This window comes from Strix uralensis, chromosome 2 (assembly GCF_047716275.1).
Source record: "Strix uralensis isolate ZFMK-TIS-50842 chromosome 2, bStrUra1, whole genome shotgun sequence".
NCBI lineage: Eukaryota > Metazoa > Chordata > Aves > Strigiformes > Strigidae > Strix > Strix uralensis.
Window position 1 is genome coordinate 110,147,549 of NC_133973.1, and position 15,067 is coordinate 110,162,615.

A 15,067-nucleotide genomic window follows, 5' to 3' on the forward strand; every position below is an offset into this window, starting at 1 on the left:
AGAACTGGAATTACATTTTGGGTTATAAAACACTGCTCAAAAAAGTGTACCCAACTGGGAAAAGAAGCAGAAAGTGATGGTCTGCCTAGGCAACCTAGCGTTACTGGCAGAACTGGTAACAAAACCCATGTCCTGAGGTCCAGATAAGTTGTCCATCTGTTACTGCCTTAAGTCAGATTTATGTGTTTTCTTCCCCTCAAGGAATCCTCCACTTTTTCCATTCATAGCATAGTTTGGAATCTGACAAAAGATACTTCCATCTCAAAGCTGCATCCCAAAGAAACCTTTCCACCACAAAGTCTCAACTTTTGGTTAGAATTTCGTTTTGCCTAATCAGTCCTTTCATTTTGCTGTGAACCTTATCCTATAATTAACACTGCAGAGTGGTTTTACGGCCTTATATGTCTATCATTCAGAATTTTAATTGGAGGTCTTAATATATTTTATGTAAGAACCAATATTTTAATTTTTTAAGCACACTTCATTTAAGATTCAATATTTTATTTAAGACCCAAAAAGATAAGCATCCTTTAACCTCAAATACATACTGACCCATTTTTATCATCTCTGTTGCTTGTGGTTAGTCTCAAGAGAAAAGAAATCTGGAAGGTGATCATTGAGACACCTTGACAGCAGTGAGCTGAACTGTGGGTGTGAAAATGTTAAAGGACACAATGTGTAATGAAATCTTATCTGCTGGACTTAGGCAGCAACTCAAATATTTAATTAGGATTCAAAGTGTGCATTCTTAAGAAGTTACAATATCTTTAAGAAATTTCATTGCCCATTCATACATTTACATTTAGTCCTCGGACTACTGTCAGCCTACAGTGCTTTAGAGCAAGGGTGGGGTTTTGTGGATATGTGTTTCCTACAAAAAGAACAGACATGGAGGCAAAATATTATAAAAGGAAAGAAAATACTTCGGTAGCACACTTACCTTTAGGAAATGTAATGAGTCCAAGGACAATAAACAAGTTGATCCCTTTCCAGGGAGGCCAGGGAAGCAGAAAATGAGAATACACCAGATGGGTGTTACATGGCTAATATCACACACTGCTTTGAAATGATGCTGTCCCTGAGCTCAGCTTGGCAACTTCCATCCACTTGCCTGCCGTACACGCTCAATAGCCAAACAACATGCCAGCTGTGCAACACACAGCAAGCAACCTGGTATGGGGAAAAGGACTTCTGGCCAAATCTGGGGTCACCATTACAAGCCTGCAGTTTGTGCAGTCTTGTGAGGATAGTTTCAGCATGGCTTTCAGGATAGACTGTGTACAGACCCCTTCAGTGGTGTGACAGCTGAATTCAAGTAATCTTGAAGTTATGTCTTGAAATTATTCAAGTTACCTGGTAGTTTATCAGTGTCTTAGTGCATGTGACAGGAGTTGGGGTAGGAGGATTTTTTGAATCCTTCTTGGTGGAACTACTTCCATCGTCATAATCGGGATGTATTTTAGCTGATACAGTAATATGAAACCAAAAAAGAGAAGAACTCAACAAACCAGAAGTAAATCAGAAAACTGTATATGCATAGGGATAACTTGTATGCTGTGAATTGTACCAAAATGTAGAGTTCAGCATTTTCTAGGTGTTTGACTGATGACAGCTATAGAACAATAGTGCTGAAGCAACTGATGAGCTTGATGACACACCTTTATAATATTAATTTCCTTATATAATGTGGTACTGCATGAGATGACATATATATTCATCTTGTTATGTCACATATAATTTTTTTTCTTTGGTTTAGGTTTCTCCATGAATCATGCTGTCATGATTGACATGACTCAGAGATTTATTCACCTAACTACTTGCAGCCGTTGCAGGATTTGCTCTCCTTTAAAAGCAAATGCAAAATCATTGTAAATAAATAAAGACAAGAAGCAGTTAAGCTATCTGTTTGCCCAACGAAATAGGTTGCTTTATGGAGATTCTGAGCTCTTGCACTTAAAATGTAGGTAAAGGGGCACTGCAGTTTTCAGTCTCTCTGTTAAGATATTGCAGTAATGAGAACCATTATGAGAAATCTAGATAGAGACATCAGCACACCTGGTGTTTCTGTTCCTGCTTTTCCAAACTGACTGTTACCTTTTTCTGTTTCCTGGATATCTAAGAGATCATCAGCAATTGGTCTTTCTATTTTGATGTCATTAGGGACAGAAAATGCCTCAGACCTAACTGGCATTAATTTATCCAAGATTTCTCCTTCTGTCATAGCAAGGGGACTTCTCTTCACACAGACCATACAGGGAGCTTAAACACATATTGAAGAGGGCTCTTCGAGTTGGTATCTAAAAAAATAGTTATATATCTAAGTCAGACTAACTCATTCCCACCTACAGTAAGTGCAGGGAAAAGGAATGCAACAAAAACATCTCATGTCCTTGAGCAATGAAGCGTACAGACTTTGAGCTATGCTTTCTTTTCTGTTTTGTTTTCTTTTTGCCTACTCATCCCCATGCAAATATGCTTACAAGTATAAACAATCACCAAACTGCTTTGCTCAGCCCTATAATTAGCGAACTGCTTTGCTCAGCCCTATACTGAGCAACTGATGTCATCTACCTGGACTTGTGCAAAGCTTTTGACACTGTCTCACACGTCATCCTTGTCTCTGAATTGGGGAGACGTGGATTTGAGAGATGGAACACTCAGTGGATAAGGAATTGGCTCGATGGTCACACTCAAAGAGGTGCAGTGGATGGTTTGACATCCAAGTGAAGAGCAGTGACGAGTGGTGTTCTTCAGGGGTCGGTGTTGGGACTGGTGCTGTTTAACATCTTTGTTGATGACACGGACAGTGGGATTGAGTGCACCCTCAGCAGGTTTGCCAATGACACCAAGCTGTGTGGTGCGGTCAACACGCTGGAGGGAAGGGATGCCATCCAGAGGGACCTTGACAGGCTTGAGAGGTTAGCAAGGCCAAGTGCAAGGTCCTGCATATGGGTCAAGGCAATCCCATGCACAAAACAGACTAGGCAGAGAATGGATTGATAGCAGCCCTGAGGAGAAGCACTTACGGGTATTGGTTGACAAGAAGCTCAACATGACCTGACAAGAAGCTCAACAGGACCCGGTAATGTGCGTTTTCAGCCCAGAAAGCCAACTATATCCTGGGCTGCATCAAGAGAAGTCTGACTAGCAGGTAGAGGGAGGTGATTCTCCCCTTCTACTCCGCTCTTGTGAGACCTCACATGGAGTACGGTGTTCAGCTCTGGGACCCCCAACATAAGAAGGACATGGACCTGTGCGAGTGACTCCAGAGGAGGGTGTCCTGGTTTAGCCAGGATAGGGTTAAGTTTCCCCAGCAGTGGGGGGGAAGCTCTAGCTGGGTTATTCATATACCATGCTGACGTCATGTCCGGGCACCAGAGCGCGGGAAGAATCGGTGATCTCGTGGGTTGGCGCAGCCGGTTCTCTCACTGCTGTATTGGTACATATCTTGCTCTGTTCATTGTTATCACTGTTACTGTTATTGTTGTTGTTTGCTGTGTTGCTGTTGCACTGTTGTATTAAACCTCTCCTTATCTCAGCCCCGGGGCTTTGTATTTCACTCCCTTTGTGGGGGAGGGGCAGCAGCCACGTGGTCTCAGACCCCGGCAGGGACTAAACCACCACAGGGGGCCATGAAGAAGGTCAGAGGGCTGGAGCACCTCCCCTGTGAAGACAGGCTGAGAGACTTGGGGTTGTTCAGCCTGGAGAAGAAGAGGCTCTGGAGAGACCTTATAGTGGCCTTCCAGTACCTAAAGGGGGCCTACAAGAATGCTGGGGAGGGACTCTTCATCAGGGAGTGTAGTGATAGGACAAGGGGTAATGATGGCTTTAAACTGAAAGAGGGTAGATTTAGATTAGATGTGAGGAAGAAATTCTTCCCTGTGAGGGTGGTGAGGCACTGGAACAGGTTGCCCAGAGAAGCTGTGGCTGCCCCTTCCCTGGCAGTGTTCAAGTCCAGGTTGGACAGGGCTTTGAGCAACGTGGTTGAGTGGAAGGTGTCTCTGCCCATGGCAGGGGGGTTGGAACTATATGATCTTTAAGGTCCCTTCCAAACCAAACCAAACCATTCTGTGATTCTATAACTAGTGTTGAAGTAGAAAATTTTCAACAAAATGCACGAAGGCAAAAATCATTTGACCTTTCTACATTTAAGCAGCCTCACACTTGACATGTTAACACTGAAGTGTATAATGTAGTTACACCACTCCTAAGCCTGCGGAAGTCACAATCACGTTCAGTGACTGTAAGACCTAGTAGCTTCCCATTGTCCCAGGATTTAAGGAAGATTCATATGTTCTCTGTGACTGTTCTGTCAAAGCTTTAGATTATGTGGCTAATATCAATGTGTGCTGGTTATTTGTTTTGGCTTCTTTAGAGTGAATTTTTTTTCAGTTTGAAAGTAAAATTCATCATGAGTCTGGTGACTTTAGAGCAAGTACTCTGGGTCAACAGTTAAATGCTGAAATATTCTGAGTGCCATGAGAGCACTCAGAACTTCAAAAGATAAGTACTTCATTATGCTGCAGATGAGGGAATAATTTGACCTTATTGCTTTGGTATTCTCTATATCTTTGGTTTAATTGAGTAGGAAATCAGAGGTAAAGGATCAGGGGGTTAAACTCATGATGTAATTAAAGTTGCAGTCTTAGTGTTTGCTCTTTAAGTTTAAATGTTTCTGTAAGTTAAGGCTGAAATGATTTAATACACACTTCTATATTTGGGTAAATTCTGATGGTATGAATTCCAAAATGCATGCATTAGCTTTATAGCTGAGTTACCTTAAGATGAAAGGTTTTGATAAGCTATGAGAAAAACAAGCAGCTTTTGAGTTAATGGACCCCACATACAAGTCAATCATTGTAATGCCATGTTGTTTGAAGCTGTGTCTCTGTTAATTTTTCAGAGAAGATTGTGGTTAATGACATGTTAAGATAGCCTTCAGTTCTGGCAGGGCTTGAAGCAAATATTGGTTTAGTACTGTCAGAAAGTACAAAGATAATGACATGCTAATTGACAGAGGAATACTGTGAGCAGTCAGTGAGTTTGGAGTTACAGCTTTGTATGCTTGAGTTTTCTGCCCTTGCAGCTCTCTCCTTTACTCCCTGGTACCCTGACCCCGGGTCCAGGAGGGAGTCTCACCGCTTGTGGCAGATGCTGTCCGAGCACAACATATCTCTCCCTGTAATCCTTTTTCAGACCTATGGTAGCCCAAAATCTCAGTTCTAATGCAAAGTTTAAGCCTCTACTGCCATTTTCATCTCTTTTTAGCTTCAGAAGCATTGGGCACAGTTGCAGTTTAGAAAGAGGAGTAGTGTGTATATGCATGCGTATGCTCTCTTCTTTTTCTACATAATGTGTAAGTAAAAGAGAAGATAAATCTAAGACTACAATAACCAGTGAGGTCTGGGGTTGGAAATGGGTCTCATTTTCCTCACTGACACTACAGACAGGTGAGAAAACAGATATGGATTTCAAGCTTTGGACCACACTGGACAGGAATAATGAAGTGATCAGGGCACATGGGCATCTCCAGGTGGGCTCTGCCCAGTGTTCAGCCTGGAGGTGACAGATGACCCAGAGGTGCTCTGGAAAAGACCTGACAGAGCAGTGTGGACATAGCCAGAGAGTCCTCTCAGAAGATATATGCCCATGTTGTGTTTCTTGTCCTGACCACAGCTGAGACCAGGCACAGCACACAGACCTTTTGCTTGTTCTTGTGTCTCCCCCATTCATACACACCTTCAGTATATTCTCACTTGGGTTCCTTACCTCCTGAGTAATTTTAAACCCATATTTCTCTGTATGCCTGCAGACTCTATGCTATCTTGTTTGTACCTCAGAATAAAAAAAGCAGAAGAGAACTTGCTCAGGAGATGCTGAGCTCACAACCGTTGGTTGTAAACATCTCCCATAAGCTCATAGGGAGGACTGTGAGGATGGTTGCTCCCTCTGCATAGGGTCGTGAGGGTGAGTGGGCTAGCTCAGGCATTCCACAGTCCTGCTCTAAAACATACTCTGTGCCAGCCTTCCCCAGTGCCAAGCCAGGTGTGCATGTGTGAGTGTGTGGGAAGGGAGAAAAGGGATTTCCGCCCATTGACTCCCCATACCTTCTCAGAATCTGGCACAGCTGCTCAAGGTCAGCAATATGCTATGGACGGGCGGGGGTGGTTTGCCTAGGGATGTATGATTACAATCCTGAATGCCGGATCTCCATTCTTGACTTTCCACCCCATTTTACATGAATAAGAGTCCACCTCCCAAAGTGATTTTCTCAGTCAGCTAATTAGTGCTTCAGGCCCCTGTTTTACAGCCCACACACATAGCAGCTCTTCTACATGGACACAGTCCCATTGAACAAACATGAGCTGTTTTACATGCAGAACAGCTAGAAAATGTACAAAATACACAGTGTCTTCATTAGAAAGAGGGAGAAGAAAATTCATGGATCTGTGGATTTTATTTATGGATTTAGATCTACAGACTACCATTTCTTTTCAGCTTAATTTCATTCTAGTTTTCCACTGAGTTTCTGTCTGATTCCTTTTTTTGCTTTGCTTCTTTCCCTCTCAAGGCTCTAAACATAGCTCATTTCAACTCGTTCTCACATGCTTTACCTGTTTCCTGTTAACTTCTCTTCATAGCTATTTGTGTTTTTTCCAGCTGGCAACAAGGTCGTTCTGCTGTCATAAGACTTCTAGCAAACATTTTTTCCTTCCTTCAGTGGCCATCTATTTCCCTAGCCTTCAGATGACTTTGAGTCAAATGCTTTTCCCTTTTTCTTCCTCCTAAAGGAGCATCACTCAGAGCACCTCACTGACATGGGTTGAGTTTGTACTTGGTTATTGAGTTACAGACTAAAGGCAGTCCAGAAGTGATGATGCCAGTACCATTTTTTTGATTGATATTGGCTAATTACACATATGACTTCATCATACTAGTCTAATGAGCTGTCTTGATCTGGGAAAGACTTAAGAGTCTGGTATTCTAAAATAAAGAAAAAAGCTGAAAATGAAAGAACTTACAGTCTTCTGATAAAATATAGAAACACACCAGAAGACTGAAAATACAGAAATACACATCATAAGAGGCTTTAAAAATGGTCTCTTGGGGCCCTTGTTCTGTCAACTCCCCCATTTTCCTTTAAAGAGAGTATCTTTGTGCATGTGAATGTAGAACTGAGTCTTAAGATGTTAAGGTCTTTGCAGCAGGTATCTTTGTTTCTCTACACAGTCACATTTCCAACCTTCTCTTTAAGAAAACATATCCTTTCTTTCTCATTTATTTGCCCATTTTATTTTATAACTCTAACTTGTCTGTGTCCTGTTCATGGCTTCCTTCAGATAATGAAAATTATGCCTCCATGATTCTGTCTTCCCTATAAAATTCAGATTAAGCAGTGAGAGATGAGAAATCATTTTCATCTTGCTTACAGCTGGCACTTCAAGGGACCCAACAGGAGCTTTGTGTCTGAGTCTTCCTTGTTTATCTAATAATTTGCTCTAACAAATCGTTGCCCATGGGTTGTTTACGTACAAACAGTTTTTATGAAAAACCACACCCTGTTTATAGCAATTTATTAACTGGAAAGAGGCTATCTTAGCTAATTGAATTGTTGCATTTAAAGTGTTTCCTTCAACTCTAGCCAGAAGCAAAGATCCATCAGTAAGTGTACTACCTGGTAAACTATTGGTAGCTTAATTTTCTATAGCTCTTGTTCGATGAAGAGGCCTGTAAGGGTTTTGCCTTTTTTCACAGGTGCCACCAGTGCTTCTGGACAAGCAGTTTTCAGAATTTACACCGGATATCACACCCATTATTCTGGCTGCCCACACTAACAATTATGAAATCATAAAGCTCCTTGTGCAGAAAGGGGTCTCTGTTCCCAGGCCACACGAGGTCCGCTGTAACTGTGTTGAATGTGTCTCAAGTTCAGACGTGGACAGCCTCCGCCACTCTCGATCCAGACTCAATATCTACAAGGCTCTGGCAAGCCCATCATTGATTGCTTTGTCCAGCGAGGATCCTTTCCTTACTGCTTTTCAACTGAGCTGGGAGCTGCAGGAACTGAGTAAAGTCGAAAATGAATTTAAGTCAGAGTATGAGGAACTGTCACGGCAATGCAAGCAATTTGCAAAAGATCTCCTGGATCAGACACGGAGTTCCAGGGAATTGGAAATTATTCTTAATTACAGAGATGATAATAGCTTGATAGAAGAACAAAGTGGTAATGATCTTGCAAGATTGAAACTGGCAATTAAGTACCGTCAAAAAGAGGTGAGTGCTGGAGAATATTTAAGCATATTTAGTAGTAGTAATGTGATAGATAATAGCCTGAAATACATCCTTCTAACTGAGACAAATTGCTGCTTATCTTTTTTTGTTCTACAGGGTCTCTTCTTTTTTTATATTTTTAATTAGATGAGTTTGAGTAGCAGTTATAGTCTGATAGTATCGGAATTTAAAATGTTCTGTTACAGCACAGAAACTTTTTTTTCTTTTGCACCTGAATAGAGATAGTCTCCAGTAGTTGTGCTCTGAAGAGCTCTTCAGTAATAAGAGGAGAAATATATACAGCATACTTCAAATTAGCTTTAATTTTGTCTAACAGAAAAAGGAGGCTATGTGTTTAAACACCTATAAATACTACAGGTACCTCTATAGAGAGGTTTCTTCAAAAAATAGCTATTATAAATAGATACAGAAACATAAGATTAATAGCAATGCATGACTCCTCAAAATTTTGACATTCATATTCTTTTTCATAAAGAATCCAAAATGGAGATACCTGGGTATTGGTTTCCATGACAGTTAAAACTTCATGAGTTTGATTCACTGATACAGCTATTCAATTGGAATAAGAGGATGTCTGCATTTCTTTTAAAAATACTCAAATTCTTATGTGCATGCAAAAGCAAAAGAATCAAGACAGAAAAATGAGTTAGGAAGACAGTTCCCCTGGTATTTCCAAAACTTCACTTGATCCCCGCTCATCATCATGTCAGGATGTGTTTTATCATCTCATTTGCAACCTGTACATCCAGAGTCAGCTGAACTGTGGAAGTATATAGGCAAGACAAATGCTGTTAATAATGAAATATTACTTGTTCATATAAAATATGGCAAATGCTTAAGAAATCTCTGTGTTGTACTGAACTAGTCTATCCCTGCTAAATCTCTGTTCTGCACAATATAATAGTAAATTGTTTAATATATTAAGTATGTTAGAAAGGTTTGCAGAAACAATAACCAAATATGTAATGATTCTGTTGTCTATTTGAAATACAATTTAGTAGTGCTAAGAAGTTACTATGAAGGTAGGGACCTACTGAAGTACTGATGGTAAGGTATCTCAATTGGTCTCTGACTTCATAAGTCTTCTGAGAAGCATTTTTTCCTTCAGAAAATTTATTGCATAATTTTATATTTGACAGTATAATGTTTTACGCAACATACTCCCTTCGTAAATTATTTTCAGATGGTTCGATTCCAGACTTTTCTTAACAACTGCTATTTCTATTTCTTGAAATGCCAATCTTGTCCTACAGTCTTAGGAAATTCTAGCTTGGACTTGTTTTCAAAAGGGTACAGGCGTTGAAATAAAATTCTGACCTCCCATGGTGGCTGTTTTTTAAACCTAAATACAAAGCTTGAATTTTCTTAATTTGAGATAGAGACAGTGAGAGACATCTGTAGGATGAAATGTTTTTTATAGTTGCATCTGATTCCCATGCCTAATTAAATTGCAGTAATACAGCTGATTCCACTTCATTGATTCTTCGTAATAGGAAATATTGAAGAAATACTGATTTAGTGCAACAATTCCAAATCAGTGAATCTTTTATATTTTACATAAATTTTAAATTTCTATAAATATTTCCCATTATCACTACCATTTGAGTCTCCCTGAAGTAAAATCAAGTTTTATTAGATTCTTTTACTGTGTTTCTAAATGTATTCCCTGCTAGATGCCGGAGCAAATAGTAGCCACTGTAACTGATCACTTGTTTTATTTCTGATTATTACAACAGTATTCTGGTAGGTACAGCTCCAAGGTCAAGAAACTTACCTCAGGCATAGCACATGCTTTGATTCTGGCTGTCCTAGTGCATATGGATCATGATGAAAACAGATCAGAGAAGTCTTTCTATTTCTTGTGTTAAGGATGTTACAGGAGCCACTGAATCCAACAGTGTTCAGAGTCTGGGGATTATTTTGGCCCAGGGACTGGAACCCAGCCAGGAGCACCTGGAGACCCCAGGGTCTCCGTCCCAGGCACAAGCATATTGACTGGCCCTGCTTACACATGACCGGCCCCTTGATTGCCTTCTCCTCTCTATTTTGCCATGCTTGCTCCTCCCTGATCCTTCCCCACCCTTTACCCTTTCCCTAAAAATCCCATAATAATAATCCCACAAGACCCCTCTGAAATCCCATAATAGCTTTGAATTTCCCATGAGTCCCATGAACCCCCTCAAACATCCCATAATACTCATGATAATGATGCTTTCCCCTCCTTACGATCAGTTACAAAGTTGGGTTGACCTTCCTCAAGGCAGTTGCAGCCGGTCCTTTAATGGCCCATTTGTCAGAATCTAAAGAGTCGTCATGTTCGTCGTTGTCTCCATATAGTATACCAGTATACCCTGGATACTGTGTTGAATTTATCACTTTTCTTGTTGTTTTCTATTTCTGTTTTACTAATTAACCCTTAACCAGATAATTAAATTAACAAATAATTCAATGAACCAGATGCTCTCACATTTCATATATCCTTACTCTGCAACTATCTAAGGTAAGCTTAATGGCAGAGGCAACTTATAAATCTTATTTTAAAAATGGCAGGAAAAAAGTGTGAGGTGGATTTTAATTAATGCATTAAAACATTATTTTGGATTTAACCTGTTTAAAAATACTGGTTTGGGGTGATACATCTGCTTCCTCTGCTCTATGTGTCTTGGTCACCAAGAGTCAGTTCTCCACCAAAGACTTTTTATCACGGCAGAAGCAAACATGGATTTGTAGTTTTTTGATGCTATCAGTTTTAGTTACTATCTTTCTTTCTCTTAACTTTCCTGCATCCTGCAAAATAATAATAACAAAATAACCCCTCCAACCTATTCCCCCGTCCCAGCAAAACATCAAAACAGGTAAGAATGCATAGTCTTCCCTTCTTATTTTACCACCCATCCCTAACAGCTCAGCCTTTATTCACACTGTTACCATAGGATATTGTAATTCTATATTGGGGCTGAGGTCAGAGCTCCACAAGTAAGCAATCAGGTCTGGTTGTTCAGAACATCCAGTCTAAGTCCAGAAATTGCAGGTAAAAGTAATAAAATACTGAAGAATGAGGACAAGTAAAATAGGAACACCTGTCCTTTTACATCGTTTTTACAATTAGTTGCTCAGGAGTTAAAGATGGCTTTTTTTCTTTTACCTAAACTTATTAGTACAACACCAAAAATTATTAGTAGTAATTCCTCTTGGCATTAATAAGCAAGGGAGTATGAAAAACATTAGTCCTTGTAAAGGACTGGAGTAGGCTTTGGATAATACAACTTGGTTTAATCCCAAAGACTGGGTAGGAACAACAGATTGTGAAGGTACTTGTAGGAGAAGCAGACAAGTGGATGCTGAAGAAGTTTCATTGTGTAAAGGAAGGAAAGTTGACAAACATGAGAAAAGATAATTATCAAGCTGGGAGTTGTTGAGAAGCTTCTAAAATTACATAATGTTTGATCAAATGTAGATCTAGAAATTTGTAATGAACAGAGAAAGTGAAGTGATCAAGCAATGCTTAGTGTAGTGGTCTGCAAATCCCTGGTATCACTTCTGTATTATCATCTATGGAAATGAAGAAAGCACAGTCATTCTCAGAGTTGTCTACGTTGTTCATGGTCACCAGATTGCTCCTGAAGTGGACCTTCTCCACAAAACCAAAAAGTTTATGCCAGCTGGATTTGAGGTTCTCCACAGTGAAAGGTGCTTATCTTCTCCATATCCATGCCTTTCACACTTGCCATAATACTGTGATCCTCATTCATGTACTGTCAAAAGGCATCTCAGTGATATCAATTCTCAGTCCATGGAGTCATGTCAGAGGGAACGTACTATGTATTACCAAGGAAGAAAATTCCCTGATAAAACCATCTATCTTCTTTCATTAATAACTAATGACGTTGAAAGATATTTATAGGTTCAAGTTTACACTGCAGAATAATGTCTGGCAAGACAGTGGATACTATCTGTTCTGAGTAAGGTGGAAGAACCAGAGAGTATCTACCAGAATATATATTTTGTGTGCTTACTCACAGGTTTTTTTTAGCGTTGCACATGAGACAGAGCACCCAAGGTACCATTTTTTTTCCTGTTCATTTTGTACCACTGATGCTGTTTGATTATAAGCAAAGACACGCTGATGCTTATGGTGGCTGTTTCTGACACCTACTGTTGCCTGGGCTACAACTAGCAGCAGACAAGAGAGGTTCCCTGAAGTCACGCAGCCACTCTGCATTGGGCACAAACGTTTTGTTGTCTAATTATCTACTGTATAATACTATCTCAACTAAGGGAGAATTTGGTTTTATGAAGGCTGTCACTTACAATTTCATTTTGCTAGATTCTAAGCACACAATGAGTAATGAGAAATAGTTTCCCATTTTCCTGAACCAAATAAAAATGTTACCTGATTAAACTGCAGCTTCATTCAAGGATGTAAAAGGGAAATCCCCAGTTCTGTATATGATTCACAAGCAAAAATTATTCTACCTGTAATAATAATATGGCATTCTGACTTCAAGTATATTGGAAAACACTGGTGCAACAATGCAATCGAGTAGCAGTGAATAGTAGCAGTCTATAATAATTAGTGGACAGTCATCTTTCCCACTAATTTAAAATGCATGTTCTGTCTCATATATTGAGAGTTTTTAATAGAGAAATTACAGCAAAACCCCAGTGTCTCTCACTCTTCAGTTAGCTTTGTTTTAGCTTTGGTTCTTTTTAGGTATTACATGTATATCGTCACATATGTGAGAAGGTGCTGACTAAAATGCTCACTAATTTTCCCATATATGTGAGATAAAGAAGGGGGAGGGATTAATAGACTAAATCAATATCCTCTGGTTTTACAATAAGTTTAATTAGTGCAATTTAAATACTTATACTAATAATTTATATCTCTGTCTCGTCTTGTCTCATACTAACTGGCCCATGTCATTTAAGCTATATCTGTATAAGCTCAAACATAGTAACAGGATGCGGTTATAATTATCGTCAGTGCTGTCTCATTTTGCTTTGTTATTAGACATTCTGATATCAATACAGAGGAAATATGAATTTTTAAGTATATAGATGTTACTTTTTTCTTTTTCACTTTTCAAATGAATAAAGACTAGCTGGTTTTGGTTTGGTTTTTATTTTTATTTTCCGTTCTTAGTTTATTCTGATCAACTTTACCTTCCTCTGTAAGTACAAGATCATTGGACAATTTAGAATACTTGATATTAGCTGGATGTAAAGTGGGTTAAATTCTCTGTGTTTCAGTTTTGATGCTCTGGAAGCATTTTAATAAGCTTTTTTATGACTTTATCATTAAAAACTGAAGTAAATACATAGTTTATCTAGCACCCATGCATAGTTATGAATCATGCTGAGGTGTAGATAAAGAAGCAAGAACTAAATGTGCTAAAAGATATGTTCAGGAAGGACGTTTTTTCTGATCGTGAATTAACTTTTTTAAAGGTTTGATTTAAAACATAGAACCATTTCTAAATTTTCATTTCTCTTTTCAGTACATTTCTACACAGCTGAATAATCAATGTTTAGCAATAATTCAGCTGCTTAACTACTAAAACTCTCCCAAATACCTCTAGTTGATCTTCTAGTAGTTCCTACTTCCTAGGGGCAGGCCCTGGTTTTCTGAGTTATTAGCACCTGCAGAGCCTGAACTGGCAAAGAGGCAGAGAAAGTGTGAAAGAGGATTTTAACAATTTAACACAGTTAAAGACATTTACAAGAGTATAGGCTTTATTAATAAGAATTTCACAGAAAATATTTCAGGGAGATCAGCTTCAGGCTAGCTTGCTCACTTATTTGCAAGCCGACAAGCAGTGAGATAGGACTCCCCCACATAGGTAACACACATCACTGAGCAATTGTTTTTAACATAAATTTCTATGTTCCCATAAAACACACAGCGGTGATTACCAATATGAGCAGTATCACTAAATTATTAATTGGTTAATTAAAGTCTTAAATAAAGTAATATGATATTCACATTTCATTGATCAATTCTTGTTTTCTAGGAAAAGGGTGTTGCAGGATAAAAAAAGGTGTTTGTTTTTGATAATAAAAGCCATCTGTTTGCTCCTGCTCAAAAGAGGACTTTTCAAAATGCAATCATCAGTTCTTTACTAGCTTTCTATGCAAAGTAAGCCTCAATGAAGTGGAAATGTTTCATAATAATGTCACAAATTCAGTGAAATTTTCATTTAAAACATGTTAAATCATTTCAAATCTGTCATTTCATGTTTATGTCTAAACATTTCAATAAAGCATTTTGATTGACTGCAGTTTCTTCTTATTTCACTTGGACTTTAGCATTTTTGACAATGCAATGCTTATTTATACCTTATATCATCCATATAATATTACTATACAAAGCAGTATAAATAAGAAAGAAAGCAAAAATTATTCCTTACCAAAATTTCGTATCTCAACAATGCCTACAGAAAATAATTTTAAAGTACCGAAATGAGAAGTTGCTATGTTCTTAGTAATGTTTTTTAATGTTTAAACTGCCATTCTGTTGGAACACTGGCCTTTTATTCACCTATGGAATATAAAATATGTCTGGAAATGCTGGAAATTTCTGTAGAACGCCTCTGGCAGCAATACAGTTTAACGAGTCTAAGTCAAGCTTTGTGACTGTCTCAGAGAGTATAATTTTCCTTTGGAACCACAGATTGATTTTGAGTAATTTTAGTAGCAATTATAATGAATTTCTCATTAAAACTCTTTCAGATGCAACAACCTGAATTATTGACTCTGCAAGCAGGAATTACTT

The 15,067-nt window shown here is 38.8% G+C and overlaps 1 protein-coding gene across 2 annotated transcripts in view; it reads left to right on the forward strand.

Moving 5' to 3' along the window:
- TRPC4 (transient receptor potential cation channel subfamily C member 4) overlaps positions 1-15,067 on the forward strand; it is a 162,011-nt gene that overhangs the window by 80,047 nt on the left and 66,897 nt on the right. For both annotated transcript variants that reach the window (XM_074859785.1, XM_074859786.1), the window contains one exon: positions 7,756-8,274. In XM_074859785.1, the coding sequence (XP_074715886.1) occupies positions 7,756-8,274 (519 nt within the window). The remainder of the gene's footprint in view (positions 1-7,755; positions 8,275-15,067) is intronic.